Source organism: Maylandia zebra, linkage group LG7 (assembly GCF_041146795.1).
Source record: "Maylandia zebra isolate NMK-2024a linkage group LG7, Mzebra_GT3a, whole genome shotgun sequence".
Taxonomy (NCBI): domain Eukaryota; kingdom Metazoa; phylum Chordata; class Actinopteri; order Cichliformes; family Cichlidae; genus Maylandia; species Maylandia zebra.
The window spans coordinates 53,983,424-54,002,595 of record NC_135173.1 but is presented as its reverse complement, the minus strand read 5'-3'; the positions used below and the strand labels follow the sequence as shown (position 1 = coordinate 54,002,595).

General features: G+C 40.3%; 1 protein-coding gene across 24 annotated transcripts in view; it reads left to right on the top strand.

The window, feature by feature from the left end:
- Positions 1–15,009, top strand: part of fnbp1b (formin binding protein 1b) — a 54,644-nt gene extending 39,635 nt beyond the window's left edge. For 8 of the 24 annotated variants that reach the window (XM_076886685.1, XM_076886682.1, XM_076886677.1 and 5 more), the window contains 8 exons: positions 4,216–4,230; positions 4,535–4,570; positions 5,851–5,877; positions 6,960–7,069; positions 7,156–7,288; positions 7,706–7,827; positions 7,949–8,106; positions 9,486–15,009. In XM_076886685.1, the coding sequence (XP_076742800.1) occupies positions 4,216–4,230; positions 4,535–4,570; positions 5,851–5,877; positions 6,960–7,069; positions 7,156–7,288; positions 7,706–7,827; positions 7,949–8,106; positions 9,486–9,664 (780 nt within the window). In that variant the 3' untranslated portion in view covers positions 9,665–15,009. The remainder of the gene's footprint in view (positions 1–4,215; positions 4,231–4,534; positions 4,571–5,850; positions 5,878–6,959; positions 7,070–7,155; positions 7,289–7,705; positions 7,828–7,948; positions 8,107–9,485) is intronic. The other 16 variants (XM_023155188.3, XM_023155184.3, XM_023155183.3 and 13 more) reach the window with 9 other exon arrangements.
- The last annotated feature ends 4,163 nt before the right edge of the window (positions 15,010–19,172 follow it).

Below are 19,172 nucleotides of genomic sequence, written 5' to 3'. Positions count from 1 at the left end.
AAGAAGAAGGTTAAACCTTCAAGTATGAATCAAGCGATTGGTATGGTGGGAGAGTAAGTTTAGACAACTTCCTGAGGGATGGTTTTATCAGCACCTCTCCAGTGCCCTTGTGTGTGTCATCACAATTTCTGCTCTAAAGTCCAGTGCGTGTTTTGTAGAGATACAGGCGACAGTTGCTGGGGAAGGTCACAGCATGCTTTCCTGTCCTTTCTTACTTCACTCTCCAGTTGTCCGTGACCTCAGGAATGGGCTGTAACTCCCAATGTTCCTTCCGGACTCCACAAATATCGTTTTTTTGTTTATGCTCATAATTTGAAATGGGAGCAGTTCAGAGTAAAAACATTGGTTTGAATTGGTGCTAACATGACGTCTGAAAAGGCAAAAGAACAATGTGTTGCAGTAGTGCAGTGTGTGAGTATCGAAGAGGAAATGATTCAAATGAGGCAGTGCAGAGGGAAGTGCGTATTTTTTTCGAGCAGGTCTATCAGGAAGTGCATGTTTCTAAAAGCGGATGTGTTGCAACAGCTCATGAGAAGACTGATAAAAAGAGTTAAATCAGATGCATTGTTTTCAACTATGCACAGATTAAACTGAAGTTTGACCTTATTCTAACATTTCATGGTATAAGAAAGGCTGAATAAAGGTTTAAAGGTTAAAAGCTTTATCAGACCGGAAAGCCTTGTGGAGATCTTTAAATTCATCAGTACTGCTTTCCATTCCTAACGAGGGTGCATTGAATTGATCTGTAGGTGTTTTTACATCTAGTGGAAGTTTATTTTCTGTGTTTAGATGCTGGTTGATGTAGATTACCGTGTTAAAATATTGCTTTCTTTTTGGAATAAATCTAATAAAACATCAAAAATGTAGGTAACCATGGTAACAAGCACTTTATCACCATTTGGAGGTAAAAGGCTTATTTTCTCTTCCTTTTTCTTCTACTGTCTTTTCAAACTAGGGTCATCATCATAAGTCTGTAGGAAGTCTAAATATATTGGACTAACGTATGTGGTAATGTTAAGATGTGGTTTTGTACGTGCCTGTGACCTCTCAGCAATGTTACTCACTGAATCAAAAAGTGGTATCGTGACAGAAGACAGTGCATGTGCAGAAGGCTTTGGAGAGCTAGAGTAGGGAGCTCACCATGTCATAATGGGAAAAGGTAATTTGCCTAAAGCCCTACATGATAAAAACCATTTATCATTGCTTAATCCATCCATCCTTTTTGTGTTGCGTATATGGGTACACAGCATTTAATTTGATTCAGAAAATGTTTAACCTAAAAAGTAATATAATATACTAAATAATTACTTTCCCTTGGTTATTGTCTTGAAAAGACTCAAATGTAACTCCAGCATAATCCCTGTTTGAAAATCCACCAATAAAATCTCTTACAGTCACATTCTGTCATTACAGCTGTAGGAAAACAAATAAAATACACAAGTGTTGCTGTAGTCGTGTCTGTGGGGGTGGGGTGTTGTGTCTCCGCGCAATGGCAGGATGTCTACACCTGCAGGAGAGCTTGTGTGCACTGCATATGAGATGTCTAATTCATCCCCAGTCACTGTATGTGTGCGTGCACGTGTGTTGCTTCTGAGAAAAAAGAAAATGCGTCTGTGTCTTGAGAGTCAAATTAAGGCAGCATACAGTATAAGAGCTCAAGCACATCAGTGTTGTTTCCCAAGTTCTTATTGACAAAGCTTTATTCTCTCTGATGACCACACAGCAACAATCTCCGCGCTCTCTCATTTATCACAAAGAGCTAATGAAGAGGACTCTGGGCAGACCCACGTATGCTTTTGAAGCAAGGCAATATGTTGTAAGTGTGTGTGTGTGTGTGTGTGTGCGTGCGTGCGTGCGTGCGTGCGTGCGTGCGTGCGTGCGTGTGTGTGTTCGGCTTCAGTGAGCACCACACCAGATATGTGTGTGTGTGTGTGTGTGTGTGTGTGTGTGTGTGTATGTGAGAGAGACAACAGGTGTGTATTTGGCGTGTATAAACATTGAATAGTTGTGGATGTGTGTGATTAGTAAAAGCCATGTATAACACAGGCAGTAGCCTCATTAATAATTGTCTGAGGAAATTTTCACCATTAATGAAGCAAAACATGCTCACAAAGGAGGCTAGTGTCTGTGTTTGGCTCAGTATTGATCACATGGTTGTGACATGTGCAGAGTCGGAAGAATGATTTTAGAAAATGATGACTTCATCCCTCATCACATGTGCCAGCTTGGGGTCTGCTGTGTCTCGCAGCTGTTTCAGGGCTTCCCCACTGAGCATCTACAAGGGGTCAATTCACAAAGTGTCACAAGCACCTGAGGATGTGAGAGTTATAAGGACGCTATTTATGATACTGAGGAATTACCGCTCTTTACTTATTAAACCTCATGTGGCTGTATGACACGAGGTGCTGGTTACACTTTGGGTCTGGGTCCAGCTTACAGTACCCAGAATTTACCCCTCTGGGGCTTTCTTTGTGCTGGTGTGCCATAGTGCAGCAGTGTTATCTGTCTGTAATATAACTGTTGATCTGTGTCTGTCTCAAGAACAAATCTAAAACGCTCTTTACGGAAAGCTGCAGCTTTTAAGTGGTCCCATGATAAATCACACATAAACTTAGTAATAAAACAAACAGCTAGAGACATAAATGTAAAAATGAACAGCAGTTATTGACTCAAGCTGCTAATTTATAGGAAACCCACTGTAAACAAAACCGAAAGCAACCGGCAGCAGAAAAGAAGTTATGCTGCTCGTCAGGTAGCGCTGAGAAATCCTGAAAGCCAGGCTGATGAGTGCAAACAGTTTTGTTCAAAGGAAAACAAGTCCTCAATGCAATGATGAATGCAAAAGTCGAAGCTAGCTTAAAAGGCTAATTTTCACATTTTTTTCTGGCCTGTTGTTAGAAAGGGAGCATAAAATTGGAGTATAATGTGTCGTACAGAAGCAGACCAGCTTAGACTTTTTAGCTAATTATTCTATAAACATTTTAATTTCACAAAAACATCAAACATAGCTTTTATTTAAATTGTGAGAAAGAATATGAAAGGATCTTTTGGACCAGCTTTACTTGATTCTTTCACTTCAGTTTTTATCAACTTTCAGACAAAAATTTCTCTTTTTCATTTCCGGATACAAAGTCCATATATGACCCACCGGTGACAGAAGCAAAGGCCTGTGTCTTTGCCTGCACTTCTACAAAGTAGTTTTTATACATGTGAAGGTGTGTGTGTGTGTGTGTGTGTGTGTGTGTGTGTGTGTGTGTGTGTGTGTGTGGGGGGGGGGGGGGGGGGGGGAATCACATAGCAATGACCATAAAAGGCCATTCACAGGTGGATGACTTGATTAGTGGATCTAAGTGAGTAGAGCTCCTCGGTGCACCAGCATGTGACCTTTTAACAGGATTACAAGTCATCTGCTCTGGCTCTACCAACCAGTTGTTGTTGTTAACCTGCTCTATTCTTTGTATTCAGAACCATATCCTCTCCAAAGTCCCTCGCCAAATTCTATCGCTGTTTTAATTTTTGGCTTTCACTGAGCCACTTGAGTTTGCAAAATTTAGAGACCCGTCTATTTCTAAGCTGTTCTTCACGAGTGTGAATATTTGGTTTCTGAAAGCATCTCTCCAGTTTGTCTGTGTACAGTATCTGCCTCCATGTCAACATATGGACCTGCTAATGTGGTAACATGCTTTTGGCGCCCTCTGCTGTGCCCTGTGTGTCATTGTGTAGGCAGCAGAGCGGGATCAAGAAGTAAAGGGTACATTGTCCTCTGTCGTCGTTGTCATTCTCCCTCTACTTCTTAATTTGCATCTGTCTTCCCTTAATTTTTCTCAGTGACTTCATGCTTTTGCAGTAGGTTGGCCTGTTAGCCAACTTTTCTTCCCATTTCTCATGAATTCATCATGTTAGAAATGTTAAACTTCACCACATGAAAAAAAAGAGCGGGGTCTTAGTAGCTAAAATCGTTTCTGATAGAGCTTTTTTTGTAATTACACAGCTAGTATATAAATCAGATTCTTGAAGTTTTAACTACTTTACCCTCTTTTCCTTTTATGGTGAAGTCTGGCAGAGTAAAACATTATTATAAAAATCACGGAAACTATTTTTGTTGAAAGGAAAATAAAACAAATGGCCGTAATATTCTCCTCATGTTGACTTTTATCTGTTGTCTGTTTCTCTCTCCTGCTCTTCGCCATTTTTCTCTCTTCTCCCCCCATGAAGCTTTCTCTCAAGCTGGTAAGCATGACCGTATAACTGCACGACCGTAGCGGCATGACCATAGCACGCATGTGACGTCGTCCCAGTAACACAGTCTCAATAACGTTCTGTACGCTGATTTTTTGGTGTGCTCTTTTTTTTCTCATTTTATTTGTTTTGGATCTAATTTAATTATTAATTAAGTTTTGCTGTAACACAACAATGGACCTGAGACTCACGTCGCTGTCTCATTTTTGTGTTATGTTTGTTTGTTTGTTTTTATGTTGTGATTGTGTTCCCGTTTTGTCTCTCCCAAAATGTGTCTGTGGTCTCTGTGATGCAGATCACACTCAATTCCCACGTCCGGAATCTCATTGAGGTGATCAGATTTACTCTGTGTTTTATTTGTCTGTCCTTTAGTCTGTCTCGTAGTCCTTCTTGTCTCAGCTGATTGTATGTCCCTGTAACATATACTACCGGTAATTGCCGATCTGTAGAAAGCGAGCTCCTGTCCTTACACTGCATGCCACTTCGGTTCCATTTATTGATTTATTGATATTTTTGTGTGTGGTTTGTAAATCTAACACTAGCGAGGATTTCCTCAAAACATAAGGATTAGTGAAATTGTTTAATACTTTTGGGAATCCTTTTCATATTTTGAAACATTCACTTTATGGTGTGTTAAGGGATAATAGTGATACACACTGGAAGTACTGGGAAACAGCTGTCCTGGCTTTATGCAGAAAAACCTAAAAGTTCTCTAACAGTACTTTATCTGTTTTACCTGTTTAAATATGTGAAAAAAAAACCCCCAAAATGGACTAATTAGGTATTGGCAATAAGACGAGAAACTCATATCTGTTTTTAGGGCTAACTGGTATATCCCAGTTGGAGAAATGGCCTGCCTGCTTTGCCTGTGACTCGCCTTTAGTATCAAAGCGGATCAGAGAGAATCTCTTTGTGTTTCCGGCAAACAAAACTAAAAAGCTTTAAGTGGATAATTAAGCAAAATTCATTTTCAAAAATCCACATGAGTCCGAGTCGTGTCTCTCCATGTTGATTTGTAAGTTGCTTTGCACAGGGGGAGTGTTGATGGGATGGTGCATAGCTTCAAAGAAGAAGTAGTTGATGTAACATAACATCAGAGTATCGCCCTTCATGCAAGGCAGAAAGGAGGAGATCTTCCCCTCTGGACAGCCGTTTCCCTGTCCTTCCAGTCTTTATGTTAAGCATATTTGTACAGACATGAGTTTCTTTTCTGAAAAGAAAGTCAACAAGTGCATTTTCGCAAATTTTAAACAGTTTAAAATTTTTTTTTAAAATGTTGACATTTTACAGCATATGCTTGGTTTGTTTTTGTACGTCAGTGCCTGAGTCAAATAAGACTGATCAGTTTGAACCTTTTCTAACAGTCCATCAACTTTATTGACTACAACATCAAGTTACTAAATGCCTGCATATAGTTTTAGTTTGTTTATTGATTAAATTTAATCACGTAGAATAAATTTACATTTAGATCGTAGTGCCTCACTAGTCTGAGGATACGTGGATACGTAAACACTAATGAGTCATTTCTGTACTGTGATGTTTCACTGATACGAGAGCATGACATGCCTGCATGCTGACTGACAGATCTTTGTTGTGTTGCATGCCTTTAAGTGTTGCATGCTGATACGGGGAGAAGGGGTAAGGTTGCCGTGGTAACTATCTGGCTCATGTGATGTGAATCCTGACCTCCAGGCTGTAGATCCAGCATTTATTTCCTGTGGTGCCACTGTGACCCATCTCAATGAGATCCAATCACAGGCCTTGACCTCTTCAGTCCACACAGTTCAAAGATTTTCTGCCGATATGTCACTATTTTCGTTCTTTTTTTCCAGCTAATCATAAACTCACTGAACCACAATGCTGCCCCAAATGGAGTAACAATATAAAACAAAGGCCTCATTGCATCTTATTGCGAAATCCTATCATTAAAACCTATGGATAGTCAATTGTTTTTAAACAACAATAGTAGCTTGAACGCAGTATATATATATATATATAGGGTCCAAAAAATTAAACCATGTATCAAGTAAGCTGTACTGCAGTACCAACATTTCTGAGTTATTCCAAGACTTACAGAAGCAGCTAGTTAATTACCTTATCCTTACTGATCAATTTATTTATTAGTTTTGATGCTTTGTTTACAGATGTTTACAGAAAGACTGAGAGGCAGCGGAGCAGCATGACTCATTCTATTCAGTATTACAGTCTCAGCAGGAAACATGACTCCTGTCAAGCCAACCTCTTGCAGCTCATATAACCTTCATTTTAAGAAAGAGCCGTTCCTGTCAGAGAACAGATCCATTAGCTAGCTGACCCTGAAACACTATATGCAATGAAAGGATGTGGCCAAAACTTTATTACATTTCTGTTGCATTTACAGAGCTCTAAATTAGGTGTGGCGACTGAATAGGTGAAAGGCCTCAAGTCTACAGAGCTAAACATCCTAAATATCACAGAGTGTGTTAGAGAGCGGCTGCAGTATCTCCTTCAGTGATTCAGTTAAAGCCTAACAGGAGCTCCATTTATTTACCCTGATACCCATTTATCCCTGAGTCTTGTTTCACAGGGTTAAAAAAAAAATAGAAAAAACCCCAAAAACAGAGAGAGATACTGCACCTATCAAAAACTGATTCCTGCTAAGGCACAAAAAGGATTACTGAAGTTGGTTATTTTCTTTGAGTATTTAAAAAAGTTTCCATGGTGTGATTTTTTTTTTTCAGGGTTCTGTACCGGAGGACTTCAGTCACCTGCCGCCAGAGCAGAGGAGGAAGAAGCTGCAGGGCAAGATCGATGAGCTGAGTAAAGACATACAAAAAGAAATGGACCAGAGGTATTCAGAGGGGTTTTAATCTAGCGTTATAAATCTTTCCATTCTGTTCTGAAGCCTCAAAGACTTACAAATACTTGCTCTTCCAGAGATGCTTTGACTAAGATGAAAGACGTGTATATAAAGAACCCTCAGATGGGAGACCCGGCCAGTGTGGACCCCCGGCTAACAGAAATAGGTCAAAACATTGAGAAGTTCCAGTCTGAAGTACAGAAATTTGAGGTAAGTTCAGTGTCTGTCTGAGCCCCTATTCCTTTTTGAGTGTTAATGTTGGCAAGGCTGTGTTGTTTGGTTTATCTGAAACAGTAAATAATGAGGAGCTCAGACACACATCTCCAGCTGGGGTAATTCCAAAGAAGACTGTCGCTTATCCATATTAGGAGAAGATGCAAGGCAGCTGCAGGGATTGGCTGCATGTTCCATGTTCTCTGTGCAGAGAGAGAAGTCCCAGAACAATGGCCTGGTTTAACCGTGTAAATAAATGGGGGAATGCAAGGATGAGGTGTTCGTTCTGTGCTAGGTCCTTGCCGAATGTAAAGTTATCACAGATAAAAAGAATTCCTCAAGTTGTCATTCGTCCAAGTTGTCATGTAATAAAAATGAAAAGCTAGAGCCAAATAATGATTGCGTGTGTTTCAGGGCTGGTTAGCAGAGGTGGAGGAGAGGATGCCGTCTAAGAGTGATTCACACCGGAAAAGCGGACTCTATGAGACCCAGAATAGCACAACAGTGAGCAACAACTGTGCACAGGACAGAGAGAGGTATGGTATACTTTGGCAAAAAGCAGCCACAGAACCCAGAGTAACACACATGACTTTTTGGGAAGAAATCGATGTGTGTTTTCACAGTATATTTACTGTGTGTGTGTTGGCCCCTGAGCAGCCCGGATGGCAGCTACACAGAGGAGCAGAATTCAGAGGTTCAGGTCAAAGCCCAACCCATCCCCACCCCAACCACCACGACGGAGTTCGATGACGAGTTTGATGATGAGGAGGTCCTGCCTACCATCGGCACCTGCAAAGCCTTGTATCCCTTCGAAGGTAACTGCAGCCACATTGGTTTAAAATAAAAACGGTCAATGTAAGTATGAAGCCTGCTCGTTGGCTGGTGGCTGCTGCTGAGGTCCCGTTATTTCTGGAAATAGGCTGAACCTGAGTCTGATGGAAAACGGGTGGAGGAGTTTGTTTCCTCTGAATGAGGAGGAGGAGTAGGGATGCGATCTTTGTGTTCAAATGTGTGGAGGAGTATGAATAAAAATACACTCATTTCTCAGTTGCACTATTTCAAAATCAAATTTGGAAAATTATTCAAAGCTGCTAAACATAAAGCTCAGTGCATATAAAGAGGCGGTAAAGATCAATCTTACTTTAGCTGTAGCGATTGCTGGGTTAACGGTGAAATTGTGGTTCATTGTATAGGTTAAACTAGTTTTTCAGTTGTTTTTCAGTTTTTCAGACCTTTGATGAGTCATAATCATGAATATTAGAATAGCAGTAATAAAGTAATTCTGTAATACTGCAGTCATTCAGTCATTCTGGAGGGTTTTTCTTTCAGCAAGGCTACATAACCAAATGCTACCCGCCCTACTGGCAACAAGAAATGAGAGAAAAGTCCCAGGAATAACCCCAGTCCCTACTGTTGCAGATTACAGTCACGTAAATGAATTACAGTTACACATATTTCCAGAGAGCTCACCGCCCTGTATACCTTGTGTTTTGGCATAAAACCTTCATACTCAAACATTTGTTCAAAAGTAAAAAAGGAGTGTACTCTCAAAAAAGCAATTTGATTACAGATAAGGTTTCCACATAATTGTGTTACGCAAGTACAGCGTAAAAGATTAAACTTACTGGAATCTGGTCTATTGAGATCTACTTGAGCAAAGCACAACCTTTAACAAAGCAGCAAAGTTTAACCACATAACGACATCACAAAAAACAAATAAACTGTAACACAATAACGTTCATCTTGGAGTTGTATTCCCTTAATTATCTGGTTATGGTTTTTTGTAGGGCCTCAAACATCTTGGCTCCCCAACCCCAGCCCCCCAGCTCCAAAACTGAATAAGAGGGGCTTACACTGAGTAACACTTTCCTAACTAATGTATCCATAAATGTTTACTTTTCAGAAATAGATTAAATTTAGAATTTCTGTTAAAATGGGTGGATCACATGAAGCACTACTAATTGTTAAAACTACCTGTGCTTATTCATATATGTTGACTCAGGACATGTTAAAGTGCCTGTGGAGTTTCTACAAGTAGTCTCTGACTATATCCCTGCTGTACAGCATCTGGTTTTGCTTCCTCTTTTCTTGCATCTCTGATTTTCAAAGTGCGCTACTAATCAACATGGTTCCTATTAATATACAAAGCCAGCGTTCTTATCTTCTGTTGGTTTGCGGCTGTTCTCTCCTGCAGGTCACAATGAGGGCACCATCTCCGTGGCTGAGGGTGAGCTGTTGTACGTCATAGAAGAAGACAAAGGAGATGGCTGGACACGCGTGCGGAGGAACGAGGATGAGGAAGGATACGTGCCCACATCCTACGTTGAAGTGTTTTTGGAAACGAATGCCAAAGGTGCTATGACATACATTTAACTCAGCAAGTTCTTGCTATGACAGTTTTTGTTACTCTGTATTCCATTCACGTGCTGAACGAGTGGGGCAAGTTACAGAGATTATAGATGCTAGTTCACACACACACACACACACACACACACACACACACACACACACACACACACACACACACACACACACACACACACACACACACACACACTTCACGCCGCTCCACAAAGAAGGAGCAATCGGATTTGTCCATTGTGCCTCATAACAGTTGGAAAAGTTGTTTCTGGTAGCGTGAGCTGTGCCAATCAGATATCATGTCTAAGAAGTGTTTGAGGTGAAGCCTCTCTTATTCACGGCAGTGCCACCTAGTGGTCATTGAAAATAAAACATGGCACACTCAAAGCTCATGATGGCGCAAATCAGCACCTAACAGTGATCACCTGTATATTTGAGACATTCAGTATTTGATTTTCTTTTAGGTTTTAAAATGTTGAATAACAATATTCTACTCAAATAAAAACACTGTTAATTAAGACTTTGAGCCAGAACTGTGGCCAAAGCTGAATCTGTGTGGTGATAAATCAGCTGAGTGAATGTAAGCACCATGTGAAGAGGCAGTGACCATCAACTCAAAGTTACATTTTTAGACGTTATTGTGTTTTGGTCACTTGACGTACCTAAAAAGAAAGAATGCTCAATGTGCAATCAAGCAAATGTAATTTAAATCAGCTGTACAGTATGAAGACATATCAAGAGATATTTTTGTAGGTTAAACTAGATTAAAAATCATGCTGCTGCCTCTCAAGTGTTGCATGCTCTAGATAAATTACAGTGTTGTTACAACAAGAACAAGTTATTTTCCCCTGTAAGGGGTCATTTTTTAAAATATTGTCCAGTTTAATAACATTAATAGCCGCCTTATAATGTTTCCTTTTTCTAAATTCACCTTTTGATAATGACAGTGTTGGGCTGTTCTGGTCCTTTTTTGCAGGCCAGTGGTAAAAGAATAAAGGACTGAAGTATTAGCTGAAGTAAACTATGTATGGTGAGGCTGAGCTGGGATATGGAGCTGGTCATGACTCTAAAGCTTTGTGGTTTGTTTGCATCGGTCTCTGAAGTGTTTACACTAAAAGCATGGTGTGTGTGTAGCCTCTAGGTCGTTTCAGTGCTCTGTTACTCTTTTCCAAGATCAGGGCTCTCTCAAAAATCACTCTCACTCTTTTAAAGACACAACTCACCTCAAAATAGAATTTACACATTTTTCCTCTGGCCTCTAGTGCTATTTTCTTACTGTGCAACTACATCCACTAACTGTAAAAACCATGCAGCTAGCTAACATTAGCAGAGGGGGGCACCATTGATGTAAATGGTAAATGGCCTGTATTTGTATAGCGCTTTACCCCACATTCAGTCATCCACCCATTCACACACTGGTGATGGCAAGCTACATTGTAGCTACAGCCACAGCTGCACTGACAGAGGCGAGGCTGCCAGTCACTGGCGCCACCGTGCCCTCTGACCACCACCAGTAGGGTGAAGTGTCTTGCCTAAGAACACAACGACCGAGACTGTCCGAGCTCGAACCGGCAACCTTCCGATTCCAAGACGAACTACTAACTCCTGAGCCACGATCGTACATGCTGTCACTCTGCTATGAATGCCCAGTGAGACAGTTTAGGTAAACGGGTTTTACATAAATCTGCTCGCACCAAAACAGTCTAGATCAGGGATGACAAAAGCATTTCACACTGTGGACCACATATAGCTGCATACCCATTCTACTCCTCTTTCTGTAAGTGTAAAAAAAGTCAAATTAAACATTTAAACTTTGAGATATCTTAATATAATTTTTTAAAATAAGGTGCAATTTCAACGGGACATCTCAGTTTTTTGTACATAATAAAGAAAAGCTGCTGTAGTAAATGACAGAAATCTGTTAGAATGACTCTTTGGGCTTAAATGGTAAGAAACAAATTACAGAAAAAGTTTTAGGTGTAGCACATTGGCTGCCCTGTAATTAATAGCATTTTTCTTTTGTTAATTCACAGAAAATACCTTTTTTTTTTTTTTTTTTTTTTTTTAACTGTATACACATAAAAAAAAACAAAAACAAAACGTTTCTGTCATTTCATTTTTTTTTTCTATAACCGAATTACTTTAGTGTAGTGTGAATAGTTATAGGCTGTTTTTTATCATTAAAGATTAAGCTGGAAAACTTATAAAGAAATTTCCAAAGCTGTCCAGTGGGCCTGGTTAGGAGTCTTTGCCAGGCCGATTCTGGACCCTTGGTCTTATGTTTGACACCACAGATCTAAAAATAGTACTACAGGCCAGATATAGTATGATTTTGGGAGTTGGAGGGTCCCTTGTATCAGTTTTGAAGATTTGTTACAGCCATAGCATGGCCGTATGTGCGAGGTGTAACTCTACATCAGGTTTAACACACAGAAATTGTGAAATTTGGTGTGTGCTGTGGCGTTTGTGGGAGTTTTATCGTAACAGGATTACAGCGTGTTGTGATAGTACAGCCATTTCATTCTAACATGCATTCAAGCCCAGTGGTTTTAGTTAAACAGATGCATGTTTGTGTTAATTCAGGTCGTACAACACACGTCTTTCTTGGAGATACAGTAGTAGTACCAGTTTAATGTAGTCTCATATTTAATGCAATGACCTCCTCTCCATATCTGAATATATGGGTTGGTCTTCACTTCTTTTTAAAGCTAACTCTTCTTTTTGTTATTTTTTGTTGTTTGTATTTTCCTTTTTGAATTACAGATTCCTAAAAGTGTGAGGCTGGCTGAGGAATGGCAGGGCAAGCAGCCTCGGAGAAACCACCACGTTCCTCACATGCTCACAGAGTCAGAGAGAAAGATGACCTGAGTCTAAAAGAAAGAGAGACGGCCGATTAGAACGCATCTGAATTTTCCAAACAAACAAACAAAAAGAAAAAGTTTAGACAGAACGCATCGAAAATTTAGTGCTCATAACTTCTCCATTTTTAACCCCCATTCAGCAGTCACAGCCGCAGTACACAAACGGCTTTATGTTGTTTGCAGCAACGCTTTGCTTTTTAATGAAACTAACTGCTCGCACCATGTGCGGTCATGACTGAGGCTGCTGGCTTCCCTGGCTCTGCCACTTCTCTTTTTTCCTTCCCTTTGCCCTGTGACACACAAACACACACACATACATGAAGGAGGGTGTGGTCAGAGACAGGACGGAGACCGACAGGAGCGGACGGACAGAAGAAACAGGTGGATGAAACGCTCGCTCGCTCACTGACTCGAGACAGAATCATCCCAGCTTCATCTGACGCCACAAGATGCTCATACTCACGCCTTCCACTTAAATCAGCTCTGTATTTGCAGGTTTCACTTAACTGGAATCAGAAGAACTGAAGGTGCTAATCATCTGTCTTTGTCTCCTGTGCTTCTCATGTACGTTCGTTTGATCTCAGTGGTCGTTGGTCTTTTGTGTCACAGTTTCCACTTTCCTCCTCACCAAGATCACTTCCACATATCCAGGACCAGCTGAAGGGGCAGAACTCTAGATGATGGTGTCATCCACCATCCATACCATCCAGCCATTTCTTGTTCTGTCACTGGTGCCTGTTCCTCTCTCTGACCACACCCCACCCCCTTCCTCACCTCCACAGCCCTTCCCCCCTCCCTCAGGCTATGGCGGCTCAGGCTAGCTCCCATGGCTGCTTTAAGCCTTTTTTTGTTTTTTCTTTTCTTTTGCAACAGGGCGGGGGTCCCTCAGCATTGTGGTGTGCTGCATGCTTGCCCTGTCTTCCTCCTCGCCCCTGTGCTGGCGGGTTGGAGGAGGCGGTGGGGGTGTTAAGCCTGCTTACGCCCCTTCCCTCCAGCCTTTAAGTTCAGTTAACCCTCATTGCCTAGTCATACTGTTTGAATTAACCTGAATGCTATTGTTTGGGTTTGGTGCCTGTGGGTCTTTTTTTTTTTCTTCTTTTTTTTAATTACGTACATGTTTTTTCAGTCATCTGTTCAGAAAGCATGTTTCCCTGTTTTTAACAGAAAGTAAGTGATCTCAAATTTGTGTAGTTTAATCACAAAAAAGGACGATAGGAACCCAAAGTGTCATTATGTTTTTTGTTTTTTTCTTTTTTCCTGAATGATCTCATGCATAGATAGGTCAAGGTTGTTTTGTTTTTTTGTAAGTACAGTACGTATGAGAAGTGTTAGTTTGCTATGTTTTGATCAGAGCGTCTAATGCAAGTTGTTAGTTTAAAGTTAATCACCTTGTGGAAGTGGCTCCACTTGGTCCAAGCAGCACCCAAAAATGAAACCTATGAAGATATGAGTTACACCCGATGTTTGTAACAAGCTCCACCTACTGTCTACTGTATATGAAAATATACTGTGATCGTTTTCCTGTGAGTTTTTGACTGAAATGTGACAACACGCCGATCATCACCCGTTTTGGGCCTTAACCAGGTTTCACTGAGAGGAGGAACGATGCTGACGTTCGCTGTGGTATGGTGAGGAGACGAAGATGTGATTATCTCGAGGGGGCAAATTTCTAATCATGAAACTGTCAGGGTAGAGAAATGATGTCCACTGATTCCCCCTGCTCAATGGCACATAATGCACGTGATTTTTTAACATTTTTGTTTCATATATGACGAGTGAAGATTCTCTTTTTCTTCCTTTTTTTTCCTCTCTTCTTTTTTTAAAGCTGGAATGATATGTTGTTGCTTATTGTACCTGAATGGGACTAAAATCCCTTAACTGCAAACATGAGTAACCGTTACATTGTTTTTATGTTTTGGATGAAGCCATCGTATATTTGTCTAATGCAGAATTTTATGAACACTCCCCGTGTGGAGGAATGATGGACGTACTGATCATTTGGACTGCCGATGTAAGGAATGATCAAATCCCTGCTGAATCAAATACCACGTTTGCTTTCGCCCCTCTCATCGCTTCACACATCACGGTGATCAAACAATGTCTGGCAAATGATATGATTAAATCCGATGAGGCAGCAGTAGCTTTAGGGCAGGCTTTGCTCTGACACGAAACCACCACAAACCTTTTCTGTCGATGCCCCAGAATAACCCGCGTGTACAGTGGAAATGGCGTGATGGAATTAGAGAAAATATATATGAGTATATAAATAAAGTTTAAAAAGGAAAACATCTATTTTAACTATGGAGAGTCTTACCATTACTTTATCTGCTTTGCAAAGTAAGACTTCTTTTCCTTTGTAAGGTCTACCAGATGGTGTGTTTTTGCACTTTTTCGTTTGTGTTCCATTCGGTAGGCCACATGCTTGTGTTTTGGAGCACTGAATACTTTGTATTGTGTTTACTGTGCCAATTAAATATGCCTGGAGAGTAAACGGTGTATTGTCTGCTTGTTTTTCTTCTCTCGATGAGCCACAAAAGTCACATCAATCACCATTAACTGCATCAGCAACTTGAACCATAAAACACAATGTGAATGGAGACAGATAAAGTGTGATGGCAGGGCTTTATGATTTAATTACTCTTAACACAGACCACTTGTAACACACTTTGTTTTATAACTAAAGATTCTTTTTGTCATTTTTATACTCGTGTTTTAATAATTTAGCCCATTAAAATGATGCAAGGATAAAAAATGACAAAAGCATTACAAGTTGTGAGGGCAAAGAATGACTTGCTCATATTTCTTCTTTGTTGGAACAACAATCCAAATGTGAAACCAGTTAACTGACTTTTTCTTACTCTGCTGTTCACCATACAAATGTGGATAATTTATTATATTATTAGTCATTTTAATGAATACATCAACCATTCCTATGATTAAAGGCACAACATTTGGATTTAGTCATCTACTATCAGAAAAGGCAACACTACCTTTTACAAGTCTCTTTTACAGCAGTGGTGTACCCAAAGCTACTCATGCCCCCCAGAGGTCTGTCAGCTTTAAACCCTTTCATCCACCCCTCCTCTCATGTTCACATGTGTTCAACAAACGCTGAACTCATTTTTCAGTCTGGTCTCTGGACTGCTTTCAGTTTACCATTTACTACAGTCAGACATTGCTGGTTAGCAAGCTGCCATTAATTTGTGACTTTAGTTGCGCTCAAACAGTTCTTTATGTTTATTGACGACAGCTGTTTACCCGTGATTACTGATGGTAATCCACACTTCACATAAAGATAATATTTCAAGACGGCTATAGCCATGTCATTCACGTCTTTGGTAAAATATTCCATATTTCTATTCATAATTTCAACAATTTTTGCTGCTTATTTGTTTAGCTTCGCAAGCAATTTTAATGCTAACACAGATTTGCTTACCTGTAGTGGTAACAGCAGTTTTTACAACTCATACATGGCTTTAACATTCAGCATTTGGCCCTATATCCGACCCCACTGTGCAGTGGTCCACTGGGCAACGTGTAGCCCGGTTTGGAATCTGTGTGCTAATATGTACAACTGCAACATAGCCTGAGCACACTTGCATTGCTAAGCCCCCCGCCCCCATGCCACACTGCACTGTGGTTACACAAAGCTTTGTATATCAAAAACTTTCCTTTTTAGCTCCAGATGCAGTCCCACATCTCGTCCAGCAGAGGGTAGTCGTGCTCCATTCTCAGCTATGGTAATGTCACTTGAATGGTTGGGAGTGTTACACTTTTTATTGCCTTATTTTTCAGCAACAGTGCTGGAAAAAAAGGAAGTATTTTTCAGGGATGGAGCTGAAAAATAAAACGCAGATGGTTCTTGAATTATGTTTAGTGCTCACTGGACAGACCTCAGTTTGGATCATGTTGTGTTTACTTAACTCTCTCTCTCTCTGTCTCGTAGCATTTTATGTCCAGTGTACTTTTTTAAAAAGGTGTTCGTACTAACTGTACTGTTATTGGATTGCATCTGGCAGTCAGACACTGGCAGTAGTCACATATATTGATTCTGGACCACTAAGCTGCAGCCTGATAAATCCCAGCTGCCCCACTGTATGCAGGTGCATGCTGTGTAGCAGATGCAGCACTCACTTCCTCCACCACACTTCACCACACTTTCAAAAAGCCTCATTGGCTTTTGCTCCCTAGAACTCCCCAGTAGCCTGAAAGGGCTAAAGAAAATTAATTGCTTCAGTGGATCCTACAAGGCAAGGAAGTTTGTGTCGTCAACACGATTCAGAGCTTCTTCCACTTTGCTTTTTTTTTTCAGGAGCGAGTTTATATCACATGCAGGAGGTGCCCTGCAATAGCAACATTTTCATCTGTAGTCAAGTGCAGGAAGGAAGGCATGTTGCAGCCATGTGTCATCCTCAAAGTGCAACATCACACAGTACATGTGAAACAGATGACGAGAGAACAGACGAAAATTGAATTACAAGACATAACTGTAACCAGCTAAGCTCACATAAGTCATTCAAAAATAGCTAGCTTTTGAATTATTACATTAAAGGTGAAAATAAGTAGATGGCAGCAAAGCGTTACATGTTCATTTCTTTCATTCGCCTGGTTGGCAGGTTTACTTCATTTGCTTTCTGTGGAGATGATCACACCATTAAAATAGGGCCACTGCTTCTAGCTTTAAGGATTGATGATTAAAGCTGCCTCAGACTAATCTTCCATCTGTCTTGGAGCCCAAATAAGTCAGGGAACAGTCTTTACAGATTTATGGGCTAGTATCACTCACTCGCTGATGGATCCTCACACCTTTGTAGGAAGTCATGTACGTTTTATTGTAACCAACAACAAGTGAAAATGGTTTGCTGTTAGCTACACACAAACTGATACGTTGCTTTTGCTTTGATGACTCTGGGTATCCATTTACCATTTATAACATATGTGTTTACTCTATAAGGCTGGTTCTAAAGAGGCATTTTTATTGTTGTTATTTACGTTACACATTATTTCTAGCTTCCACTAGGGGGCGATACCCATAGTAACAAAAATACTTTGAATTCTTTAGATTGTCAATGGGAAAACAACCCTTGGCTCTGACCTCAGTAAACACTTTCTTGGTGAGTTTTATTGAATAAAATGAATAAAGTCAGTTTTATGAATTTTGGCCATTTTCAGTGTCGAAAATAAGGATTATTCAGGCTATGCTCACTTGTGATTGACCAAGGATGTTAGATAATGAGCATGTGGCATTTTGAGATTTATACTGTCTATGCAGTGCTCTCCTATAATACTCCATGGCTTTGTTCATACAGTACAACTGTTAGTTGCTTCAGTGTTCCAACACCCTCTAATAAGAAACACAGCAGTGCAGCAGGATGAAAGTAAGGCAGGAGAAGATTCTGTTCTGCACAATCAACTGACTATTCAGTCCTAAAAATTGGACTGAATGTGGATGCTGATGCTATGGCTCAAGGGTCTGTCAGACCACTAGTTTGTTCCAGGCTTTACAACACTGTACAAATATAAATGGGGCACAGAAGCTGGGAATAATACTTTTACTGTAATGGCACAAAGAAGTTGGCATTTGCTTTCTTTAGTTAGTAATTGCCATGAAATCTGCTAGAGGTCATATCCAAGTTAATACGCATTGTGACAAGTTGGAGCATCAACTAAGAGTATTCCCGTCAACTTTCAGATCTATTTTGTTTGCAAAAGATAACGCCTGCTGAACATCAGCATGTTATCTCTTTCTTTTATCTTTGTTGGCTTGTTAGCATGCTGACATTAACATTTAGCAAAAAGCATAGCATGCTTACAGTAGCTGGTTTTTATTTTCTGAAAGGTGTAGATTTAGATTTAGTATAATCTTACATCTAAATGACCCTGTTATTCTTTACTCAGACCTCTGTAATTTTACTTATGTAGCCAGAAGTATGAACTTAAGTAAAACCATATATTTGATGATTTTAGAGTGATCTCCACAAAACCCCTCCAGAAAAAGATGGTCTCATGACTTGGACTTTGGCATGATGACTTCAAAGATTCAAAATCCTTGAAAATCCCAAACTGGCCAACTCTTCATACGTCACAAATTTAAAAAGGGTGTCGACTTGAACACTCTATGCTACTGTTGCACTGTCAGGCTTTTTCCAGCGAATCAATAAACCTGGTGTATAAATTCAGCAGCTTGTTTGGAGGTTTGTAAGAGACTTTTTGCCACTTACCACAGTCTGCTTTACCTGCTGCTTTCGCTCTGTTCCATTACTGCTATGTTCCTGTCTTGCCTGGAGTGAGAGCAAGCCGCCTGATGGGGAAAACACACCTCTGGAGATCAGCCCAGTCTGTCCCATCATTAACAGCCAGTGGGGGCTGGCATCCATCTGTGAAATGAATCAAGGCTGTCACCTCATAAGCTACCTTTGCAGCTTGTTTCATTCATTTATTCATGTATTTTTTTACTTCGAATTTGGCATTGTAGTTCAAAAGGTCCTTTCATTTTAGTGCTGTTTGAGCATTTTTCATGTGTTAAGTCACCACAACCTATTTCAACTTCCTGAACAATTATGATTGCTACATATGATCAAAAAAATATTTAATGTTACTACATGTTCTTCATGTCCTTTAAGCGATGCCAGCCGAAAGGCCCTGCGGGCCTCGTGGAC